The 26,365-nt window shown below is 39.9% G+C and overlaps 1 protein-coding gene across 1 annotated transcript in view; it reads left to right on the top strand.

Moving 5' to 3' along the window:
- The window catches only part of mast2 (microtubule associated serine/threonine kinase 2), a 418,453-nt gene that overhangs the window by 259,047 nt on the left and 133,041 nt on the right, over positions 1 to 26,365 (top strand). Inside the window, 1 exon segment of the mRNA XM_072574356.1 lies at positions 16,575 to 16,666. Within this exon segment, the coding sequence (XP_072430457.1) occupies positions 16,575 to 16,666 (92 nt within the window).

Genomic DNA, 26,365 nt, shown 5'->3' with positions numbered 1-26,365 from the left:
TATGACACGTGAAATTACATGTTAACAGGAAATGATGTTAAGTAGCAGCTTCAAATGCAAGTTTCGTGTTTTTAAAACTGCAGTGGAAATTCTGTACCCTGGGGTGCTTTCCTCGTGATATGATGCAATCTTCATACGCAAGTCTTCTTCTGCCTTTTAGCAGTGTTTCTTTGGTACGGTGGACCTATTGAAAAGATGTTAAAAAGATCCTATTAACTGCTGTGTGTGTGAAAATTTTGAAATCAGATTTCATGATTTTTGTTTATCAAATACATTTCCTCAGGACCACTTGCAATCATGGCAAAAATAAACAGTGTTTGCATTATTCAGTAACTTTTACATATACATTCATTATCTTGAAAACATTTTAGAGCTGTCTCACTTTAATAAATATATACTGTTGCTTCTGATAATACGTTCATGCAAATTGTACAAGGGTGTTGAGCTTTAGCCACAGATTGTATTCTATAGGTCAGAGACAACACATGAGCATTGACTGATTTTGTAAAGCAGGTTAGCCAAAAAAAAACAGGTTAAATTGTTAATGTAGCAGCAATTGATCCTTTGGTCTTGAATGCCTTCCTTACAGTGCAGCGAGCTTCTGAATCTACATCTAGTTCAGCTTGAATTTCCATCACCTGCACACGCATAGAGAAGCAGGCATAATCAATAGACAGCAGAGCAGACGACACCGGCATTCTGCCTTTCTGACTAACCTTAATGGAATAACTTAGTGGTCTGGAGGGAATAGCTGAATGCTTCTTAGTGGTTAGAGAGTACTGTATTCTGCAGCCATGACAAGTATAAAGGATCATGTCTGATTCGTTTTGGACTCTGCTCTCAAATTTCTCTATGCCGGACACAAGCATGCTCCGACGTTCAAAAAGGTACAGTATTTTACATTCCATTCTGCTATAATCCTGCCATGCTGAGTCCCTTTTTCACTGAAATAATGCAACTAATTATTGTATACCTGCATTCCAGAAAATTGTTCTTGCTCGTGTAACTGTTACCAAAATGATATATGCTTCATAAGATGTAAGAAAGATTTTCTAAATTATGCTGTAGTGAATGACATTGCATTGCAGATCATCAGTTTTGAAAATAATGACTGTGATCTAATGATCTTTTTATATAGAGGATGAATCTTCAGCTAAAGAAATTGCGTATACGAGAAATATTTGGGTTTATTCTACCAGTTGAAGGGCAATGCAGTGTTCAGTAGCTTGTGTTATTAGAGAATGCTGGGTACTTGTGCTGTTATACTGAGAACAGTCAAACTAGGTTAGGTGAATATAGAAGGATAATGAAGGATTGACCTCCAAAATTGATGGAACATTACATGTTACTGTAATTTTAGTAGTCTCGTGCTTTAAATTGGTCCCACTTGTCAATTTCTCAAGCTGCAGTTTGCATTTAATAATCCCATTTTATAAAACAAAAGGACTTTGTCACAATTCAATGACTGAACGGTATCTCCATTTTCTGTTTCTTTGATTGGAACTACAGGTACAGATTCTTTGACTATGCATTCTGATCTGTTCAGAAATAGCAAAATAAATGTTATTAAGCTTCAGTTATTTTATGACATTGTATCTTGTTTTGTATTTTCAAATACTAATATCTTTTATCCGTCACTTGCAATTTAGCCAAAAATAGCATTAAGCATAATCCTCAATCTGGCTGGATGTGTTATTTAAACATTTTTGTCATCAATTCCACCCCTCCCCCAACTCCGACTACTTTGTTCATATCTTATACACAAAGAATTCACCAATATGTAATGTGTTGCTTTTTTCTCTCTTCAGTTTAAGTAATGGCTTCCTTTTGTTCCAGTTGGAAGTGCCTTGCCAATGCTGGGGAGTGTGTACTTTTCCGCTTGTGAAAATGCGGTCAGCATCAATTGATCATAAATTGCGTATATTCTGGTCAGAATCAGAAGGTCTGTCTATTCCATCCAAGTCAAAAACTATTATTATACATCCCCAAAGTGCTGTGGCTCAGAAGGATCACTAAGTCAATCTGAATTTTGAGTAGCTTCATGATTTAGGCCAGCACCTCTAAAGAAAACTGCAACTGTCTAAACTCATTCATTGACTGAGAGGTTTGATAGAGAGAGAGACTTCATCTGATCAGTTGGAGTTAAATCATTCCCTTTAAGTACTAATCAGTCTCGACAGGAATCATGTTTTGACTTTTATAATTTTTCCTCAAATACACATCACACCTGCCTATGTGTGACTTAATGTGTCAATAAAAACCCATTTTTGAGAGTTCTTTTTACTTGCTGGTCTACTCTTTCATGTGTTGAGATCTACTTGGTTTAAAATGAGATAGAATTGGTGGTTAGAGGAGTCCATCTACATTAAGTGAAACTGCGAAAAATGCATTGTTTCTTAAAAAAAAAAGTCTTGTCGTTCTGCAATTAATCTTGAGGGGATTAATTGAAACTAGGACAATCTGCATCAGTGAATAAACAGTATTTCCAATGGTGCTGCTTGAAATTTGCAACCAGAAGTAAATTCTTCCCCTCCTTGAATTTGAATTAATTATACTAATTTTGGAAGTCTGTACATTGTATTGCCCCAAATCATTGATTTATATTTTAAAATAATCAAAGTGCACATCTTGTTGCGGCCTTGTTGTGTTATGGTGAGTTTAGTCTGAATTTGCCTTGTGTAAGGCATATTTTAAAATTAAATTGCAGATTTCAACTTGAAGGAGTTGGGAGGTCGAATTCAAAATGAGAATAATGCTTTATTTGCATTGAATTTTAATGCTTGACATCAATTTGCTCCCCCCCCAAACCTTTCACCACCAAAATGAACAATTTTTATACTTTTTGACATGAGGTGATATCGACTCATAATATTTTAGGTTTCTACAAAATATTCTGTTGTATTCAACTTTACCACAATCTCCCTTAAATGGACTCATCATCCTCGATGATCAAGATTTCACCACGAAAACTGGTTATCTAATCATAGAGTAGTGCTGCTTTAACCATGAAAGCTGTCTTTTATATGTACTTGATGCTTTCATATCCCTTGTGCCCTGATGCCTATTTATTCTGTATTTTGGAAAACAGATTTAACAGTCCCTGATGAGCTAAGGCCAGTTGAAAACCATTTTTGTTTACATTTAATATGTGAGTGAAGGTGGTTGGACCTAGGATATGACATGGATGCCTTTAGTTTATAATTTGGGGCTCTTATGGTACAGTGTTGGAGTCCTTACCTCTGAGCAAGGTGGCCTAGGCTCACATCCCGACTGCACCAGAAGTGTGTAAGAACATTACTGAACAGATTGCTTCAAAACTAACTGCATTGAGGAGCTTCAGGCACCAACAGTGTAGTAGTAGCATTCTTATCACTGGACCAAGAGTCCTGCCTCTCCATAGGTGTGTAATAACATCTCAGAAGATTGATTTAAAAATATGTACATTGAGGAACTCGTGCAACAATGTCCAGAGACTGAGATGGTTGTCCTGCCACAACCACGACCGTTGTGTTCAGTAAGACCTCAACCACTGAAGAAATTTCCCTGTGGTTCCCATTGATTTCAATTTTGCCAGCACCCCTTTACATCATTCTCAGTAAAATGCTGCTTTGATGTGAAGGGCAGTAATTCTTGTCTTACCTGGGGAGTTCAGCATTTTTTTGTCCGTGTTTTGACCATGGCTCTCATGAAGTCAGGAACCAAGTGGCTCTGATGGAACTCAAACTGAGTGTCAGTAAGCAGGTTATTGCTGTATAAATATCACTTGATAGCACTGTCAATGGCAGCTTCCATAATTTTGTTGATGATCAAGGGCAGACTGATGGGTGGCAAGTAGCTAGGCAATTTGTTCTGAATTTTGTGATAGATAATGACGACTGATTGTTTCCTCTCATGAGTAGCAATTTAAAATTCTCATGAAAAAGTTCTGAAAAATATTAGAGTACATTTCTACATAATTGTGAAAGCATTGCACATTTTCCACAGGGAATATTTGAGATGGAGATAAACATTCGAACAAAAGTAAATTTTGAACTGTTGGCAACAAGCTAGCAGTTACAGATACAACAGTCAAGTACAGTAAAGAACTAGGGTTGACTAATGTACGTTTTAAAGAAGCAACCACATTGGACACCCTTGATATACACTGAGTGCAGCACGCTACTAAGTTTACCTAAGTTTTGAGGATATCATGTAATGACCGTATGCATGAAAATGTTGGGCCTGTGGAGGCTGGTACAATTGCAACATTTAATAGGCATTTGGATGGGTATATGAATAGGAAGGGTTTGGAGGGATATGGGCTGAATGCTGGCAGGTGGGACTAGATTGTACCGGAGGGTCTGTTTCCATGCTGTACATCTCTATGACTATGGTGATAATTTAGGGAGGGAATTTTCAGTTGGTACTGAAGAATGTCATCTTCTAGAATTTGTGCCAGTTGAATTTTTTTCTCAAGTTACAGATACTTCTGTTGTAATGCGAAATATCTTGTTACCACACAACACCAAATGCCCTCATTCATCTTGTAATTCATGCTGCACGTCGAGAAGTTCTCACCCTCTCAAAACAAATTTCAATTCAGAACTCAAGCAACCTACAGCTGATGCTGGAGAACTGAAAAAAAAGAGGAAATGTACAATGTGTCAAGCAGTGTCCTTGGAGAAAGAAACAGGAATTTTTGGATCAATGCCCTTTTAAGAAATCGTTCAAGATGTAATTGTTTTAAAGCTTGATGGAAGTTGAGAAAAGTTGGAAGGAAGGAAAGAACCAAAGGGAGCTATTTGTGTTCGAGTGGATAGTAGGAGTTCATGAGGCAGATACACTGTGGTCTTGATGAGCTGCAAACATAGCCAACTCCTGTTGTATGGCAGATAATTGGGGCTGGTGATTTTGATCAAACATTTGAAGTCAGTGTGAATCTTGAAAGTTGTAAAACACCTAATGAAAGGTAACGTGCTGTTTTTTAACTCCATTGAACTTCATTAATACAGTATGTAATGTTAAGGACAGAGAGGTCAGTGTGAGAATGAATCAGAATTAAAATTGTGAGCATTTCTGGACATTTGTTTTCATCTGGACCAGGATATCTAATCTTTTGGAATTGAATTAGCTTTATTGTCACATGTACCCACATGAGTGCAGTGAAAAGTTAACACCCTTATTCAAAAAGATAAGATTCTTTGAGGGTTTGACAGTATAGATATGGAGAGGTTGTTTCCATTTTGTGGGAGTGCATAGGATGAGTGAGCACAACCTCCGATTAAAAGATTGCCCATTTAAGACAGATGAGGATTTTTTTTCTTCTCTGAGGGTGGTAAGTTTGTGGAATTCTTTACCATAGAGGGCTGTTGAGATTGGGTCGTCAAGTATGTTCAAGACTGAGATAGGCAGACTTCTAATTGTTAAGGAAATCAAGAAAAAGAAAACTGGAGTTGAGGATTATCAAAGCAACCGTGAGCTCATTGGATTGAAGAGCCAACTGGTGTGCCTGCATCTCATAGTTCACTTGGTGTTAAATATTTTTTACTACACAGGTACAGAGTGTTTTTGACCAGATGGTACCATACTGGTCTTTATATTTCTCTTGGAGATGGTAAGGACTGCAGATGCTGGAGAGTAAGAATTGATAAAGTATGGTACTGGAAAAGGCACAGCAGGTCAGGCACCATCTGAGGAGCAAGAGAGTTGACGTTTTGGGCATAACCCTTCTTCAGCCCACTCTATTGTTCCCGAGATGCTGCCTGAACTACTGTGCCTTTTCCTACGTCACACTTTATTGACTCTTTATATTTCTCACACCATTCTTCGCCCAATCCAATAAACAAGTCCTGCTTTTCTTTTTTCCTTCAGTTGTTTGACCAGCTTCCCTTACATCCATCTATGTTATTGTTTCAACTGTGGTTTGCTTGCCTCTCAGTCACAGGTTCTGGGTTCAAGTCCCACTCCAGGGCTTGAGCACAGAAAATCTACACTGGCAGTTTGTACTGTACTAAAGGAGTACTTTCATATGTGATACAGTTTAAAAATCACACACCACCAGGTTATAGTCCAACAGGTTTATTTGGAAGCACTGGCTTTCGGATCGCTGCTCCTTCATCAGGTAGCTGAGCAGTGCTCTGCAAGTGCTTCCAAATAAACCTGTTGGACTATAACCCGGTGTGGTGTGATTTTTAACTTTGTCCACCACATCATGGCCTCGGATGGGATGTTAAACTAGTGCCCCATTTTCTTGTCTGCACTGTTGTAAAAGATCCTGTGTTGCTGTTTTGAAGAAGAGGAGGGGAGATTTTCACTGTCCCTGGCTAACATGTACCTCTCAGTCAACATCATCAAACATGATCTGCTCATGGTCAAATTGATTGTGGGAGTTTGCTGAGCATAAATTAGTTGCCCTATTTCCTACATTAGACCTGTGATTATATTTTGAAATTTCTTAATTGGCTACACATTGCTTTGGGGCATTCTGAGGTTGTGAAAATGCTCGATAATTACCATAGTTTTTATGCTAGGAGGAGGTGTCGGCGAGCTGGCGTTTAGCCTCAGTAATATAAAGGTTGGTGCGCCAAACTACCACCGCGCCTCCCTTGTCTGCCGGTTTGATGGTGAGGTTGGATTTGAAGCGAAGGGAGTGGAGGGCTGCACGTTCCAATGGTGAGAGGTTGGAGTGGGTGAGAGGGGTGGAGAAGTTGAGGCGGTCAATGTCACGGCGGCAGTTGGCTACGAAGAGATCGAGGGCGGGTAAGAGGCCAGCACGGGGTGTCCAGGTGGATGGGGTGTGTTGGAGGTGGGAGAACTGGTCGTCAGAGGGTGGGCAGGAGTCCTGGGAGAAGTAGGCGCGGAGGCGAAGGCGGCGGAAGAATTGTTCGACGTCTGGTCATGTGTTGAATTCGTTAATCTGGGAGCGTAGGGGGATGAAGGTGAGGCCTCTGCTGAGGAATGATCTTTCATCCTCAGAGAGGAGGAGGTCTGGAGGGATGGTGAAAATACGGCAGGGCTGGGAGCTAGGACCTGGTGTGGGGCTGGAGCTGGGAGTGGGGGCGGGGTTAGGTGCGGGGCCGGGTTAGGTGCGGGGGCGGGGTTAGGTGCAGGGGCGGGGATCGGCGCGGGGACGGGGATTAGTGCGGGCGCGGTGATCGGCGAGGGGGTGGGGATCGGCGTGGGGGCGGAGACACATTTGGCGTGGTCGGTGTGTAGGCGAGTGACGTCATTGGGGGCGGAAGTCGATGCTGCGACGGCAACTCCAGGGGCAGAATTGGCTGCGGCAAATGCAGAAACGGTGTTGTTCCCGGTGGCTGTGGACCCCGCGGAGGCCACGAATCTGTCGGCGATGGTCTTCCTGGCGATCGTGGAGGCGGTTGTCTGGGCGGCGATCGTGGAGGTTGCATGGTCGGTGGGGGCGGAAGTGATGTCATGGTTCGCGGTGGCGGTTGCTGCAGCGGCCACATGGTTAATGGTGCCGGAGCGCTTCCGGAGGACGATGGAAGATTCTGGAACAGTTGAGGAATCCGGAGTGTGGGGGTAAGTACATGAAAGTTTTTGGTTCTTAACCCTCACCTTAACCTCCTTCCACCTATCGCATTCCCAACGCCCTTCCCCCAAGTCCCTCCTCCCTACCTTTTATCTTAGCCTGCTTGGCACACCCTCCTCATTCCTGAAGAAGGGCTTATGCCCGAAACGTTGATTCTACTTCTCCTTTGATGCTGCCTGACCTGCTGCACTTTTCCAGCAACACATGTTTAAGCTCTGATCCCCAGCATCTGCAGTCCTCACTTTCTCTCAGTTAGTTCATGCAAGGCATCAACTGGTGTAGCTTATTAGGAAATGGTTGATTCATCCTGTTTTGCACATTTTTCTGGTATATTTGTATCATGTGTTGGTAAATATGTTTCAGACTTATATCAAAGACTTATTTTGTAGGCATTCAACTTTGGTGCCTCATTCTATTTTGATGATTTTTTTACATAAGCTATTTGAATATTGTCCCAGTAGGTCCTTGCATTTTAATTGAGTAAAGTCAAAGAAATACATAGAACTTACAATACAAAAGCAGGTAATTTGGCTTTATCAGTTTATATTGGCTCTTAGCATATAACCACTCTCAACAGATTAATTAATGTGATACTTTGATTCTTGGAATGTACTCGTTTCTTGAATAGAAAATTGTACTATTGGTTAGACTGAATTTAAATTTAACAATATTGTAGTATATAACTACGGGATGATAAACAAAGTTAATCTAGTTTGTTTTCCTGTTACATCAATACTTCTTGACCAGTTGGTGGACTGCAGGCCACATTGTTGACCTGCCATATTTGATTTGACCTTTTGATAAGATTACCATGAACTGTTAACTGAAGATCACTTTCCTATTATCTAACAACATGCAAACATCTATTTATAAACTGTCTGAACACCTCATGCTTTGTTAGCACTCGCGCAAAAATATAGTTTTGGTTGCCTTGGCGAACTTTGTTTCTTATGGTGTAATGATTTGACGTCAGGTGTCTAGTAGATAAATCTTGCTGCTGGGGGAGCCTAAGGGAAAATTTAATTGATGATCCCACTTGTTTCTTCTTCTGAGTGTAAAGTCAAGGTGTCCAGATGCTGTTAGGCCTGATCAGAATGGAAAAAAATCCTTGGCTCTCCCAAACACCTTTAATTATTATTACATTCAAAATTACAAAATAAGTAGCCATTAATGGAAATCTTAGTAACTTCAACTTCATCTTTCAACTGAGGGTATCTTCAGTGTGGTATGCAACAGTTGTTTTAATAATGAATGTCAAGTCTTGATCACCAAGTTCAGCAGTGATTTATTCATAGGAAAGTTCATTGCAGATATAGTGCAAGCCTTTTGGCAATTTGATCTTATCCTTTCAGAATGCCAATGCATTTACTCATTGCAATATCAATCTGCTTCCAGTGCCCACTGTTATTGTTCTTACTGATGGTTATCTACATAAAGAAATATTTACTAGCATTTGATCTAACAAATTTTCACAACTTTAAACATGTTGTTCCATTGTCTTGGTATATCTTAAAGTTTTGTTCCAGGTTTGCTTGCTTTATTTTGTTGAATTGTCTCTCCAGAGCCTATTATGGCATATTTCAATTTTAAGTCTAAGCAGTCACAAAATGTCAAGTTGTTTCTCAAAGCATATTATTCTAAAACCAGGAATTGGTGTAATAGTTCACTTCTGCACTACTTTTGTCATGGTGGGCCAAAATTACTCTAATTTCAGGACTTTTCTTGCATTTCTTTTCAAGGTGATCAGAAGCACAGTGATTGTTCTGTCATATGGCTTTATGACATAATCCCTGTGATGGTCACATCATATATGTAAAAGATAACTGGGCAATAGCCTCTGTACTTAGAGTTTAAAAAGGAAGAAATATGGAAAATGAACACTATACCATGGCTACTAAAAAGTCAGGTGACTTCTGTTTGAGGTTTATGAACAAAAGAATAAGGAGTAGGTCATTCGTCCCCTTGAGTATGCTGTGCAGTTCATTAAGATCATAACTGGGCTGACTGTGGCCATAGCTCCACATTCTGAACTACCAGGGTCAGGCAAAGTCAAAATATCTACACAATTATCTAAAAATGTAAGTCGGTTTTCCAGGCTGAAATTGACTGTCATAATCAGATCAACAGAAGAGATTTTAACAGAAAATAGACATCAGACCTGTTAAGACCATGACAGTGGGATATAAAAAATGTCTTCCAATCTTCATAACCAATATGTTGATCGGTTATCAATCATTCCATCAGCTCAAACCCATTTTGTAGACAATTGGAGGCACTCAACTTGCCATCACAAGATTGAAACTAGTTAATGAGGCTCTATTACCCCTCAGGCGATCCTGGTTTTCCTAGCTTCTGGCCTGCTGTTGTGAGTGCAGAGTTTATATGGTTGGTGTAGTTCTGTTTCTGGTCATTGGTAACCCTCAGGATATTAATTGTAAGAGGATCAGTGATAGTATTATTTTTGAACATTGAGTGGTGGAAGTTAGATGTTCTCTTGTTAGACATAGTCATTGCCTGGCACTTCTGTGAACTTTACTGTTAGTTTCTATTTACCCTACTATCACCCCAAAATGCCTGGGTATTATTTGTATCTTGCTGCAGATAGACACAAATTCCTTCAGTATCTGGAGAGTTATCAATACTGCTGAATATTGTGCATTCATCATTTTTGTATTTTTCTGGGAAATAATTTCCCAAAGCTGTACACATTGATCAGATGGGTCAATGGGCTGAAGAATAGAAGATGAAGTTTAATTTAGATAATTTTGAAAAGACAAAACAAGGCAGGACTTATACATCTAATGGTAAGGTCCTGGTGAGTGTAGCTCAATAAAGGCATCTTGGAGTGCAGGTCAGAGTTCCTTGAAAATGGAGACCCAGGTAGACAGGATAATGAGAAGGCACTTGGTATGCTTGCCATCGTTGGTCCGTGCATTGAGTATAGGAGTTGGAAGGTCATACTGCGGCTATACAGGACATCAGTAAGGCCATTTTTGGAATGCTGCATTCAATTCTGGTCTCTCTACTATAGAAAGGATGTTGCAAAACTTGAAAGGGTTCAGAAAAGATTTACAAGAATGTTGCCAGGGTTGGAGGCTATAGGGAGAGGCTGAATAGGCTGGAGCTATTTTCCCTGGAGTGTCAGAAGCTGAGGTGACCTTACTGAGGTTTATAAAATCATGAGGGGCACGGATAAGGTATATAGACAAGGTCTTTTCCCCGGGGTGGGGGGGAGTCCAAACCTGGAGGACATAGAGTTAAGGTGAGAGGGGAAATATTTAAAAGGGACCTAAAGGGCAGCTTTTTCACACAGAGGGTGGTACGTGTGTGAAATGAGGTGCCAGAGGAAGTAGGGGAGGCTGGTACAATTACATTTAAAAGGCATCTGGATGGGTAGTTGAATAGGACTCCCACATATACCTGGATTACACCTCCTCCCACTCTGCTTCCTGCAAAAATGCTATCCCACCCACTCCCAACTGAATCCTACTGTGTCTGAGTGTTGACCCACCTAATTTAAAAAAACCCATAAAATAGCTGCCTAGCGTGCCTGCTATTTCTTTATCATCCCTGTGTGGTTATAATAGGCTTTGAACTTCCATCCTGACAATTCTCATGCTGCAAGTGTTTTGGAAAAAAAACCCTTCCAGTTAATTTGATTCCCCTGGCCTTTTCCCATAAAGTTTTATGGTTTGCTTACTGAAATATTTATCTGTTCTTCTCTTTAAAACATTTACAATTATTTTTCTATCACTGCCTCCATGTCATCACTACCAACTGAATCAAAATATTCTTCTCAACATTTCCTCTGTTACTTTTAAAAATTATGTCAATACAATTTCACAGACTGATTTTAGCTTTGTTGCCATTAATTGCTGGTAGTGCAGCAGAATCCTGTTTGGTGTACATCGAAAGGAACAACCAATGAGGATTAATGTGAGCAGTTTTGGGTCCCGTATCTAAGGAAAGATATGTTGGCTTTGGAAGTTTGTCCAGATGAGGTTGATAAGGATGATCCCAGGGTGGAAGGACTTGTCATATGAGGAGCGGTTGAGGAATCTGGGTCTATACTTGATGGAGTTTAGAAGAATAAGTTTTATTGAAATTTACAGAATGCAGAGACATCTGCATAGAATGGACATGGAGAAGTTTTTTTTTCCACTAATAGAGAGATTAGGACTTGAGGAACCCAGACTCAGAATGATAGGATGACCCTTAGAATTGAGATTAGTAGGAATTTCTTCAGCCATAGGTGGTGAATCTGTGGTACTCATTGTCACAGAAGGCAATGAAGTCCAAGTCATTGAGTGTATTTAAGACAAAGGTAGATGCTTGGTTATCAAGGGGATCAAGGATTACGGGATGAAGGCTGTAGAATGGGGTTTAGAAACATGTAAGCCATGATCAAATGATGGAGCAGTCTCGATGGAACAAAAGTCCTAATTCTGCTCTGATGTCTCATAATCGTTTAGCTTTGAGGAAGTTTCTGACCCATCCCTTTCCGGACCACTGCTGAAACTCTCATCCATGCTTTTGTTATCTCCAGATTTGACTATTCTAATGCACTCATTATCAACCTCCCATTTTCTAACCTCTATAAACTCAAGTTCACACAAAGTTCTGTCGTCCATGTCCTTACTCACAGCAAGTTCAATTTGACTATGCTTTTTCAACAGTGTAGGATCCTGGTTAAACTACACTCCAGTTTCAAAAGTTCCCATTCTTGTTTTCAAATCATGGTCTTGCTTTTCCTATCTGTGCATTCTCTTCCAACTTCTCAACAACCACAGTCTATGCTGCTCGAAATCTGGTACCCCAATTTTAATTATCCCATCATTAGTCACTACATTTAGCTGCCTTGGTGTTAAGCTGTGGAAATTCTCTCCCTACGACATTCTGCCATTTTTTAACTCCCTTCGCCCTTTTAAGATGCTCCTTAAAATTTGCAAGTCTTTACCAGGTTTCTGAGGGCCAGCTCCCCTAATATCCCCTCATATTGCTGCTCTGAAGCAATCGAGATGTCAATTACTTCAAAGGTGTTGTTATAAATACATGTAGTTTTTGAGTGGACATTGTTTTTCCAAAGTGACCTGATGAAAGCAACTCATCTCTATCCTACCTGCTCTAGATCTTCCCTTTTGAGTCAACAGAGTCAAATTTATCATGACAATGCTAACTATCTCTTTAATAGTCATGTTCTGTCCTGTATAACTATAATTTTGTTTTCTATTTTATTGAAATGTGCAACAAGATAATTGAAACTATACAGGATAAGTCATAGATTATTGTAAGGTTTTATTTTACTTATCACCATCCATTTTAAACCAGTGTTTTATGAGAATGTTAATATCCTATCTTGTTTAGTACAAAGATCCAAGCATTTTGGTATCAAAGAAGCATTTGGCACCAAATACAACTTAGAATGACATCAGTTTTGTTCTTTTGGAAGTTGTCTCTGTTGTTATGAACCCTGAATGGACTGATAACTTCAAAAAAAAATGACCATCTTGTTAATAGCTGAAAAGTTTCATGTTTTAAGATACTTGCTGTCATAGATTAAGAAAGTGGTTGACTAAGTGCTATTTTTAGGCAACGTTTACTTTAAAATAGACAATAGAATTTTTTAACACAGTAGGAAAATATACATCAGCTATACACTAGACTGTCCTTTAAGTACATATTCAATTCTCCGAGCATCAGTTAGAAGTGCTTTCTTGGACACATTTCCTCCTGGGTAAAGTTAGGCAAATCTTCCACCCTGTTTTATTTTAAGTCCAAGTCGCAAGCTTCTGTTTGCATTCTTGCACAATGAATCACAGGGAATTTGGAACTTACTGCTCTCTCGCTCGCTTGCTCTCTCCCCCTCTCTCAAGCCCCACCCGGCATCTTATTCTGGTAGACTAACCTGTCTGTGATGTTGTCATGTTTTAGGAAAGCCTTTGAATTTATTTTTCTGATATTTGTACAACATGAAGAATTCCAGCATGTTTGACAAGAAAATTGTTATTTGTTTTGTGTAAATGTGTTTATCTTGAAGCAACTGTTGGTATAAGCCATTTTTCTCAAGTGCTTTAATTTAAAAAAAAATCTGCTTTTGAACATCTCTTTTTTAATCAGCTAGTATATATTTATTTATGAGTGGAGTGTATATCATTACACTGTGAAGCAATTAACGGTTTCTTAACATTAAAAAAAATTGTGTAACAATTTCATAGCACCAGTAATGCTCACTTATTGTCAATGCAAGATTCAAACAAACATTAAAACTAAATGTAGGCATGAATAGCTATACATATGTATGTCATGAAAATAAAATCACAATTTTTAATCAACCTATTGGGATATTATGACGTGCCTCTGTGGCAGTGGGACTTGAACCCACACCTTCTGGCCCAGAGGTAAGAACACTAACAGTGCGCTGCATGAGTATCCCAAAGTGAGGAAGTATTATAAGAGATACCATGTTCAGCAGCAGTAGCTTAGACAAAAATTATTTTTAGTCAGAAGCATATTCTTTAGAAGCCTTTTTTACTGCTGTACGAAATGTCATGCATTTTGACAATGATGAATGTGATTTTTTTTAGGTGGTTTGAGCTATGCTCTTGGTTGAAATCTACGTTCCTTGTTGGATTACTGCCTGTTAGATGTGATGTATAGTAAATAAGTACCCAAAATTTAGGCATTTACACTTTCTACACATATTAAGATTCCTGCTTTATTATGTGATTTATTATCTCAATCATTATGGCTGTTTAATTCATCTATTCTGTTACTGGCTCACTATATTCACAGTAAGCACTGATTGCTGTTCTGGAGTAATTATGTTTTCTCATTCCCTCCCTCCCTTCTTATTCAGTAGCATTTCTGCCTGAAATAAATAATGCTGTGCTTCTGTTTCTAGAAATAGGTTTACCCTAGTTCAAGATTAAAATTAGCTGATGGCCAATGTTTCACACACATATGCTAGTTTAAAGAGGCAGACTGGTACTCAAGCTGCACAGGGTTTTAGGTTGCTATGTGTCCACACAATTTAGAAGGACCATTGCTGGTGACATTACACACTCCTGCTGAAAGAAGCAGCCTATGTAAAAATATGATACTTTTGGGATATATTAAGGATATAATTATAAAATATGCATAACATATATCCATTTTTTAAAAAGTTTTTAATTTTGCTAGAACCACACTGAACCATACTGTTACTTTTGATATAGTTTAGTTGACAGAATAGTGATTACATACTTAAATTGTTTATCATGGAGTCTCTAGTTTTTCCATTGTTGGTACAGTCATCGTATGTTAGACTTGTCTATACTTAGGTCGCCCTCTGTAATTTTGTAAATTATCTTGAAAATGTACAAGAAATATTGGCACACATTGATGCATAGTTTTAAGCTGCAGCATGACATGACACAGGTTTGACATTGCGACTTCCAACACAGTGTGACTTCCAAGCTTAGCAGTGACGTCGTAATGTGGGTTGCCTGCATCTTTGCAGGAAGGGACAGGAAACTGGCACATACTATTTTCACTTTTTAAATAGCAGTATTGACAGAAACCTAAGGATCAGTAACTAGTTTGTACTCCCAGGATGGATGTCCCAGATGGGAAAAAGATTGTTACCTTTTTTTTAGAAAAAATAAAGAGCTAAGGGAATTTTGATTATGATATTATCATGATTTAATCATGATATTGCCACTTATATAAAATTAGCAATGGGGAGGTGTTTCTGTTTTGAGTCTTTAGTGGTTGAAAATAATAATTGCAAATTGGAAACGAGACATTGTTGCACTAATATGGAAGAGTCAGCTGAAACAAACTATCCATGGCATTGCCCCAACAAGCAGCATTAAGCCCATATCCAGAACAATATTCAGGCAGCATTTTATTTCTTCACTCATTCAACATTGACCTTTCGATGTTGGACAAGGAACAGGCAGGGGCTGTTCACACATGCCCATTGAGACCAGAAACCAAGAGTATCAGTTAATTTCTTTGTCTGAGTAACTAGTGAAATAATAGTTGGAAATGACTCTGTCGTCATTCTCCTCCTCCCTTCCCTGAATTTAGCTTTAATTGTACTATAACACTGGAATTTTTAGCTGATAACTTACACCTTTTACCATCTTTTAATATTATCAATATTTAGTATAAACTATTGTAAGTGTTTAGTTAACTGACCTTTAATGCAGTTCTTGGCCTTGGCACGTTACAAGGAAACTGTTTAGTTTAAGCAAATAGTGTCATCCTATTAGGGTGCATGGAGAGATGAATAAAATGGATGTAGATCATGGACAAGAAATTGGAAATCTGCTGTAATCATTTCAGTATTCTGTTTTCATAATGTGTGTTGCAGTAAACCCTTTACAAATAATGGTCAATACCAGAGGGTTATACTCTCAATTTTATTATTTTATATTCAGATTAACGCTTTATATCCAAAGAACAGCAGGGAAAAAAAATATATGGCAAGCTGACCTTGGTTGTTTCTCATAAACTACAGAATCACTGCAGTTTTGATAAAGAGAAATCCCTGAACGCTGTGGGATCTTGATTAACTAAAACAGTCAGATATCAAATACTGGGATTTCAAATGTCTTCCAGATGGTATTTAACAAACGGCCAAGCATAATTATGTGCGCTTCACACATTTAATCTCTGCACTAGTTAAGTTTAACGCATTTACCACAGTTATTTAAACAGTCCAAAAAGGAAATAAATTTGCTTCAAGTCAGACTTGAAATTTGGAAAGTCTGTTTTTTATTTTATTCACTCGTGTGATGTGGGGTCATTAGCTGACAAGCATTTCATTGCGTATCCCTAGTTGCCCTAGAGAAGGCATTGGTGAGCTGCCTTCTTGAAAAGCTACAGGCCCTGTCCTGTTGTAGACCCACAAGACTGTTAAAAAGGGAATTGCAGGATTTTGACCTAATGATACTGAAAGGAGACTTGCCTTCTGGATAAACTGAGCACAAATGATTGATAGCTTTAGGAAGAGGCACAAGAGAAATGGTTTGAGTGAGTATTTTGCTTTACTCTGTTTCAGTTGCCGTACAAGTAACAGGAAGAGCCTGATTGTGACTTCAAGTACTTCCCCAACACTACCACGGCCACATTCTCCGCTGCCAGGGCACACAGGTAAGGAACCTCACTAGGTTTTCCGGTGCATATGTATAAAAAGAAAACCGCTTCCAGTTTTTACAGAGCATCTCTAAACATCAGACCACTTTACCATTCAATACAGTTTATAGCACGTCCTGTCTGTGTGATTGACTGCAGCAGGCTATTCCTCCCAAGCCCATCACCAAGAAGGACAAAGGTAATGGACACATAAGAACACTGTCAATGCCAAACATATCACCCAGAATTTGACATGTATCGCCATAATTTCATTGCTGCTGCATCATTGCTCCACTTGGGTTTCTTTATTCTTCCATGAAATGTTGATATGGCTGGCAGGGACAACACTGGTTGTCCATCCCTAAGTGCTGTTAAGCTGAATGGTTTGCTAGGCCATTTTAGAGGACAGGGCGAAAGTGAGTACTGCAGATGCTGGACGTTAGAGTCAAGAGTGTGGTGCTGGAAAAGCACAGCAGGTGAGGCAGCATTCGAGGAGCAGGAAAATTGACGTTTCAGGCAAAAGCTCTTGATCAAGAATGAGGCTGAGAGCCTCGGGGGTGAAGAGATAAATGGGAGAGAGGTGAGGCTGGGCAGAAGGTAGCTGAGAGCGCGATAGGTGGATGGAGGTGGGGTAATGGTGGTAGAATGGAGAGGAGGGTGGAGCAGATAGGTGGGAAGGAAGATGGACAGGTAATGAGGGCGGTGCTGAGCTGCAAGGTTGGAAGTGGGATAAGATTTCCTCCAGTTCGTCATTTCCCCTCCCTTCACCATATGCTAGATCCAACCTTCCAGCTCAGCACTGCCCTCATGACCTGTCCTACCTGTCCATCTTCCTGCCCACCTATCCGTTCCACCCTCCTCTCTGACCTATCACCTTTACCCCCCCTACCTCCATCCACCTATTGCACCATCAGCCACCTTCCCCCTAGACCCAACCACCACCCCCGTCCCAGCTCTCCCATTTATCTCTCCACGCCTGAGACTCCCAGCCTCATTCCTGATGAAGGGCTTTTTTGCCCGGAACGTCGATTTTCCTGCTCCTCAGATGCTGCATGACCTGCTGTCCTTTTCCAGCACCACACTCTCACCTCATTTCAGAGGACAGTTAAGAGTCAACCACATTGCTGTGCTGTGGAGTCTAAATCTCTGGATTACTATTCCAATGAAATTAACACTATGCCATTGTTTTCTTGTACAGACTACAGAAGTTAAGATTAAAAAAAAATCATTCTGTCCCAAGGAAATTAATATTCTTATCCTGAAAGCCCAACTGGTGAAGGATTGTACTGAAACCAATCTTTATTCAGTTTTACCTGTGTTTCACATGAAATATTATGAGCATATTCCTCCTGATTCAGTTTCAATAAGGTTCTCTTTTTTTTAAATCAGTCTATTTGGGAATGTTACAACACACCTCATTGATAGGTGGTATTTGAGCCAGTTCCTTCTGGCTCAGAGCTTCTGCCGCGGGGCCTCAAAAGCCCCTAAAGTTTCTCTTTTCTCGGTGCTCAAATGAGAATCAACTTAATGCCTGCCAGCTGTATATAATTGAACAGTCAATGTATGATTAACAGAGATGGGCAGTAAATGCCAGTGATGCCCATGGGCACAGAGTAAATAAATAGATTCAGTGTAATTTTTCATTTTCATCAGGCAGACCAAATCATGGTGATCATGAAACTATCATTACTTGTTGTAACTATCCATTTGATTCACTAATGTGCCTTCGGAAAGGAAATCTGCTATCTGCAGATCTAGGACCTTGTCCAAAAGCTGCAAGCAATGCTTTAAATTCATGAGGGAGTTTTATGATTTTGCTGATCATACAACAAAATGGTTTGGACACATTCAAACAATCTATTACTATTGTCATTGAATACCTAAATTTGCTACGAATCTCCCCCAAAACCTGTAATTTAAAATACATTCTCAAGTTTGTTGTGACCTTTCCTGTTCTTTTGGCAGTAACTGACTGAAACCTCCTGTATTTTCAGTCACCTGAGTCCCATATCACTTTGTGTCTTTCCCTTAGACCCTCTGTTTCTTTCCTTATGAGGTCTTCCTTAAAGCTGACCTCTTTGACCACAGCTTTGGCAATTCTGTTTGGCTTGGCATCCATTTCTATTTCATTACACCTCTGTGGGGTACCTCAGGTGGGTTCTTTGTGCTAATCACAGCAGAGAATAGCCAATATTGTCACATGCTTTCACATGAGTGCAGTAAAAAGTATGTATTGTCGCCTCTCAGCAACACCTTAGGTACAGGGTACCCATGTATAATACTTTGTGTTGTTACAGAATTGAAGTATTAAAATAAAAGGCCAGCATGGATTTGAATATAGCGTTTTAATAGTCTAGGATGAGAATAAAAAGTGTCTTTAAAGTAATCAAGTAAAAGTCCTTTCTTCACAGAGTCAATATCCGCTGGGCTTCAGAACACAAGACCTTACAGCCTCCAAGCATTGGCCTCTGTCCAGGACTTGCCTCCGGGACTCCAGAGTGACACGGTAGCTCAGTGGTTAGCACTGCTCCCTCACAGCATTCAGGGACCCGGGTTCAATTTCAGCCTTGGGTGACTGCCTGTGTGGAGATTGTACGTTTTCTGTTTATCTGGTGGATTTCCTCCCACAGTCTAAAGATGTGCAGGTTAGGTAGATTGGCCACGCTAAATTGTACCATAGTATCCAGGGATATGCATGCTAGATGGGGTAGCCATTGTAAATGAGGGTTTACAGGAATAGGACGGAGGGACGGGAGTGGGTGGGATGCTCTTCAGAGGGTTAGTGTGGACTTGGTTGGCCAAATGGTCTCTTTCCACACTGTAGGGATGCTATAATTACAGACATTACAATCAATGGGGATTAAAATCAACTTTCTTCCTGTCTTCTCAATGTAAACGGAAGCACCATTTGTATTTCTATAGCAAGTCATGATTGAACAATCAAAACCAAATCATTCAAAGGCTAATTGCTTTTGCTAATTGGACTTCGTTTGGAATAGTTCCCAGACCTGATTTAATTGCATAATAATTGGAATAAACAATAACTTATTGAATTACTGGCCATTGGAGAAAGAAGTCACATGACAAACCGAGTTCTCTATGCGTATTTAAGCATGTATTTTTAAGGCTGAATAGAACTTACAATTGAAACAACGACCTAAGACATAGGAGCCAAAGTCAGCTATTTGGCCCATCGAGAAACTAAAGTGGAAGCTCTTCCTAATCTCTCTTCTCAATCTCTCCTCCTCCAACACAAACTTAGATCCTGTGTTTCCATTCTACTATAGACCGAACGTCTTTCATAGGAATACTTCATTTCCAAGTTAGTAAGTTGCAGATGACATTAAACTTGGAGGTGTAGTGGACAGCGAAGAGGGTTACCTCAGATTACATTAGGATCTTGATCAGATGGGCCAATGGGCTGAGAAGTGGCAGATGGAGTTTAATTCAGATAAATGCTAGGTGCAGCATTTTGGGAAAGCAAATCGAAGCAGGACTTATACTCTTAATGGTAAGGTCCGAGGGAGTGTTGCTGAGAAAGGAAACCTTGGAGTGCTGATTCATAGCTCCTTGAAAGTAGTATCGCCGATTGATAGGATAGTGAAGAAGGCTTTGGTATGCTTTCCTTCATTGGTCAGACTATTGAGTACAGGAGTTGGAAGGTCATGTTGCGGCTGTATAGGACATTGGTTAGGCCACTGTTAGAGTATTGTGTGCAATTCAGGTCTCCTTCTAGTCGGAAGGATGTTGTAAAACTTGAAAGGGTTCAGAAAAGATTTACATGGATGTTGCCAGGTTGGAGGATTTCAGCTGTAGAGAAAAGTTGAATAGTCTGGGGCTGTTTCCTGGAGCGTTGGAGGCTGAGGGGTGGCCTTATAGAGGTTTATAAAATCATGCGGGGCATGGATACGGTAAATAGGCAAGGTCTTTTCCCTGGTGTAGGGCAAGTCCAGAACTAGAGGGCAAAGGTTTAGGGCAAGAGGGGAAAGATATAAAAGAGACTTGGGGGCAACGTTTTCATGCAGAGGGTTGTATGTGCATGTGTGGAATGGGCTGCCAGAGGAAGTGGTGGAGGCTAGTACAATTACAACATTTAAACGGCATCCAGCAACTGGATGAGTATATGAATAGGAAGAATTTGGAGGGATATGGGCCAAGTGCTGGCAGGTGGGACTAGATTGGGTTGGGATATCTGGTTGACATGGACGGGTTGGACCGAAGGGTCTGTTTCCGTGCTGTACAGCTCTTTGACTCTTTTTGGAGTAGGTAGCTCCATAATGTCTTTCAAGAAGGAAATCCAGGCTATTAATCCAACTACACTGAAGGAATGGCTTTATTTGTCCAAGTCAGGGTAGTAAATGGCTTGGAAGGGAACTTGCAGATTGTGGTGTCCCATATATCTGCTGCATTTGTTCTTCTAGATGATCGTAGTTTTGGGTTTGGAAAGTGCTGAATGAAGAGCCTTCGTGAATTTCTTCAGTGCATTTTGTCGATGATGATAAGCATTGGACATTTACTCTTAATGAAATTTGTTTCCATGACCCTTAGCATCTAACCCATTGAAATAAGGCCAAACAGTAATTGTCAGCAGTCTTTTCTACAGTTGAACCATTGTTTTGTGTCCACAAAACTAACTTCCAGTTCAGTCTCTAAACTGTGCTGAGTTATTGACCTATGGTGTCATTACCTTATAAACACTCATTACCCTGAACAACAATGACCATAAATGAATAAAAAAAATTACATTTGTGCTGTGTACTATTCAACCATGTCAAACTGACTTGACTTTTTAAAGGCAGAGAAGATTTTTCTGTACAGAAGACTTTTGATTTTTATGTACTAGAAGATTTTTTATGTAGATAGCTCTTAGGATTTGGAATGTATTGTCTGATATTGTGAGAGAAGCAGTTCACACATCTTTCAAAGGAGAGTTGAATCATTCTCTGAAGAAGAAACATTTGAAGGACCATAGTGAAAAGGTGAAGGTGTGGCACAAAGTGAATTACTCTTGCAGAGACCAGACACAGATCGACTAAGAGGCCCCCGTCTGCGCTGCAACTGTTCTGCCATCTATGAGATTTGCATTTATCAAGTTTAGTTGGGGACAGGATTGAATGCAGTTGTAACACTCCCACAATCAAATATCCTGGTAAGCCATTCTGAGAGTAAGAAGGCTTCATGGACAGGGTCTACAGCAGAGCTCACTAGTTAGTGATCTTGGGTTTTTTAATCATCCTTATGATCTAAAGCATCTAAACACAATAAAGGCAAATTGTAATGTCAAAACACTTCGCTTTACAGTAACTCCACAGAGATTAGAAATTGTAGTCTAGCTTTTAGGGGGTATATGAGAAAGATATTCTGGGTTTTAGCAGTGCTTTTTGAGAAGGCTAAGCCATTTGATGAAATTGAGGCATCTTGAAATTCTAAGAGCAATAAATATATAATCCTTGTATTAGGGTATAATTCTTAAAATTCAAGTTTAAAATAACTTTGTTATCAAAGATTTGCAGCAAAAATGGTTAAGCAATATTTTGAGGATTATCTGTGGGAAATAAAGTGATAATCCTAATTAGGTTTTAATATTGTGGAATTTATTTCAGATTGCTTGTATTAATTTTTTTTTAATTAATCATTTTTCCTTGGCTAACGTTTGATCAATTTGTTGCTGGGAACTGTGGAGCACATATTACATAGACCAACCAATGTGATCATTTCTAGGGAACTAATTAACTGCCAGTTTAGTTTGGTTTTACCATAAGACCATAAGACCTAGGAGTGGAAGTAAGGCCATTCGGCCCATCGAGTCCACTCCGCCATTCAATCATGGCTGATGCGCATTTCAGCTCCACTTGCCAGCACTCTCCCCGTAGCCCTTAATTCCTCTAGACAACAAGAACCTATCAATCTCGGCCTTGAAGACATTTAGCGTCCCGGCTTCCACTGCACTCCGTGGCAATGAATTCCACAGGCCCACCACTCTCTGGCTGAAGAAATGTCTCTGCATTTCCGTTCTGAAATGACCCCCTCTAATTCTAAGGCTGTGTCCACGGGTCCTAGTCTCCTCGCCTAACAGAAACAATTTTCTAGCATCCACCTTTTCAAAGCCATGTATTATTTTGTACGTCTCTATTAGATCTCCCCATAATCTTCTAAACTCCAACGAATACAATCCCAGTATCCTCAGCCGTTCCTCATATGCTAGACCTGTCATTCCAGGGATCATCCGTGTGAATCTCCGCTGGACACGTTCCAGTGCCAGTATGTCCTTCCTGAGGTGTGGGGACCAAAACTGGACACAGTACTCCAAATGGGGCCTAACCAGAGCTTTATAAAGTCTTAGTAGTACATCTCTGCTTTTATATTCCAACCCTCTTGAGATAAGAGACAACATTGCATTTGCTTTCTTAATCACAGACTCAACCTGCATGTTTATCTTTAGAGAATCCTCGACTAGCACTCCCAGATCCCTTTGTGCTTTGGCTTTATTAAGTTTCTCACCATTTAGAAAGTAATCCATGCTTTTATTCTTTTTGCCAAAGTGCAAGACCTCGCACTTGCTCACGTTAAATTCCATCAGCCATTTCCTGGACCACTCTCCCAACCTGTCTAGATCCTTCTGTAGCCTCCCCACTTCCTCAGTACTACCTGCCTGTCCACCTAACTTCGTATCATCGGCAAACTTCGCTAGAATGCCCCCGGTTCCCTCATCCAAATCATTAATATATAATGCGAACAGCTGTGGCCCCAGCACCGAACCCTGTGGGACACCGCTCGTCACCGGCTGCCATTCTGAAAAAGAACCTTTTATCCCAACTCTCTGCCTTCTGTTAGATAGCCAATCCTCAATCCATCCCAGCAGCTCACCTCGAACACCATGGGCCCTCACCTTGCTCAGCAGCCTCCCGTGTGGCACCTTATCAAAGGCCTTTTGAAAGTTCAGATAGATCACATCCACTGGGTTTCCCTGGTCGAACCTACTTGTTACCTCTTCAAAAAATTCCAACAGGTTTGTCAGGCATGACCTCCCTTTACTAAATCCATGTTGACTTGTTCTAATCAGACTCTGCTCTTCCAAGAATTTAGAAACCTTATCCTTAATGATGGATTCTAGAATTTTACCAACAACCGAGGTTAAGCTGATTGGCCTATAATTTTCCGTCTTTTGCCTTGATCCTTTCTTGAACAAGGGGGTTACTACAGCCATCTTCTAATCATCCGGGACCTTTCCTGACTCCAGTGACTCTTGAAAGATCTCAACCAATGCCTCTGCTATTTCCTCAGCAACCTCTCTCAGAACTCTAGGGTGTATCCCATCGGGGCCAGGAGATTTATCAATTTTAAGACTTTTTAACTTTTCTAGCACTATCTCTTTCGTAATGGCAACCATACTCAACTCAGCTCCGTGACACCCTTTAATTTTTGGGATATTACTCATGTCTTCCACTGTGAAAACTGACGCAAAGTACTTGTTAAGTTCTCCTGCTATTTCCTTATCTCCCATCACTAGGCTCCCTGCATCAGTTTGAAGTGGCTCAATGTCTACTTTTGCCTGTCGTTTGTTTCTTATGTACTGAAAGAAACTTTTACTATTATTTCTAATATTACTGGCTAGCCTACCTTCATATTTGATCCTCTCATTTCTTATTACACTCTTTGTTATCCTCTGTTGACTTTTGTATCCTTCCCAATCTTCTGATTTCCCACTGTTCTTAGCCACTTTATAGGATCTCTCTTTTTCTTTAATACATTTCCTGACTTCCTTTGTCAGCCAAGGTTGTCTAATCCCTCCCCGGTTAATCTTTCTTTTCTTGGGAATGAACCTCTGTACAGTGTTCTCAATTATACCTACAAACTCCTGCCATTTTTGCTCTAGTGTCTTCCCGGTTAGCCTCTGCTTCCAGTCTATTTTAGTCAGTTCCTCTCTCATGCCCTCATAATTACCTTTATTCAACTGTAACACCATTACATCAGATTTTGCCTTCTCCCTTTCAAACTCCAGACTGAACTCTACCATATTATGGTCACTACTTCCTAAGGGTTCCCTTACTTTAAGATCTTTTATAGAGTCTGGTTCATTGCAAAGCACGAGGTCCAGAATAGCCTGCTCTCTTGTGGGCTCCATGACAAGCTGTTCCAAAAAGCCATCCTGTAAGCATTCCATGAATTCCCTTTCTTTAGATCCACTAGCAATATTATTTACCCAGTCCACCTGCATATTGAAGTCACCCATGATCAATGTAACCTTGCCTTTCTGACATACCTAGTTGTATTTTGTATTGCTTGTATGTCAGGAGATTATACTAAATTATCATATGTAGAACTAAATACAGGTACTTTGCTTGTAAAAATGAAAAACAAAAATTGCTTGTTTTTGTCCTCTCTGTTAAGCAGGCAGGCAAGTAGAACTTGGTTGGACAAAGCAATAAATTTTTGAGAAGACTGGATGGTAAGAAGTTTCATACAAAAGAGGCCACAATTTTAAACCCGGGCATCTGCAAGTTTCAGAATCCACGAGCTTGTCGGATAAATTAACTAGTTATTTAAAACCACAGTCTGAGAAGATAGATATTCAGAGGCTAGATCTAAATTATATTCTGAATAAACAGAGCTTATGAATACCTGTCAAAATTCATTTGCTGTGTTTCATGATAAATATATTTTGGCATCTTCCTTTTGAATATTTAATTTGTTTTAATGTAACCATGAAATTAGCTTGCTATCTGCAAGACGGCACATAAGTCATTTGCATTTCCTATTGGGCGAACGGTACATTGCTTAACTTATCACGTAGCTGACTTTGACCTGTCAACTGAAAAGACACTGCCATTAATTAAATGTGTATGTTGCCATGTCTAGGTGTTCAACAAATATTTATAATGCTACAGATGTAAATATGTCAACACATCTGAGCTTTGTTATCTTGCATTTTGCATGCAGTCACATTTATTTGCATCCTCTCTGCCAATTTTATATGTCTGGGGATGGATAGATGCCTGCATAGCAATCAATATGGAGAAGGTAAAATTGTTCCTTGCTTGATGTTGTTGCTATTAATAATTTTTATTCTCTTCTTTCATCCCCTCACCCCAAAACTTGGGAGGTATGGAAAGACATCATACCTATGAAGTATTTTGGGCTTTCCCTTCTGTTACTTGTTATTTTTGACGATTTTGAGTTGAATGTTCAAAATTGTTCCTTGATTCCGTTGCCTGGTTCATGTTCTACAAAGGCAGGCATTTTAACAGTTATTTTAACAAAATAACATTCATAAAGTATCTATTGCCTAATGAAATGTACCTATTTTTCCAATCAGCCTGAGCAGAGATGTTATTACACACCTCTGGAGCAGGTGGACATTGAACCTGGGTCTCTCAGTTCCTGGGTAGGGACGCTGCTACTGCACCAGAAGAGGGCCCCATAATGGAATGTACACTTTTTCTCATCAACCTATTAAGAGATGTTATTAGACCCCTCGGGAGCAGGTGGGACTTGAACCCAGGCCTCCCATTCCAGAGGTATGTACACTACCAGCGCACGACAAAGCCTCCATAATGAAATGTATGCTGGTGATCGTTATTAGCAACATCTGGGCTGTGACCAAATTGTTAAATGGTAGCCCTCTTAGACAAAACTAATTGTATTCCAAGTGTCATCCTTCATGAGTGTTAATAAATAGCTTGGAGTTTCACCTGATTTGTAATTTTAGAAAATGCA

Source organism: Chiloscyllium punctatum, chromosome 7 (assembly GCF_047496795.1).
Source record: "Chiloscyllium punctatum isolate Juve2018m chromosome 7, sChiPun1.3, whole genome shotgun sequence".
Lineage (NCBI taxonomy): Eukaryota > Metazoa > Chordata > Chondrichthyes > Orectolobiformes > Hemiscylliidae > Chiloscyllium > Chiloscyllium punctatum.
The sequence above is the reverse complement of the archived record's forward strand: the minus strand, read 5'-3'. Positions and strand labels throughout refer to the sequence as shown.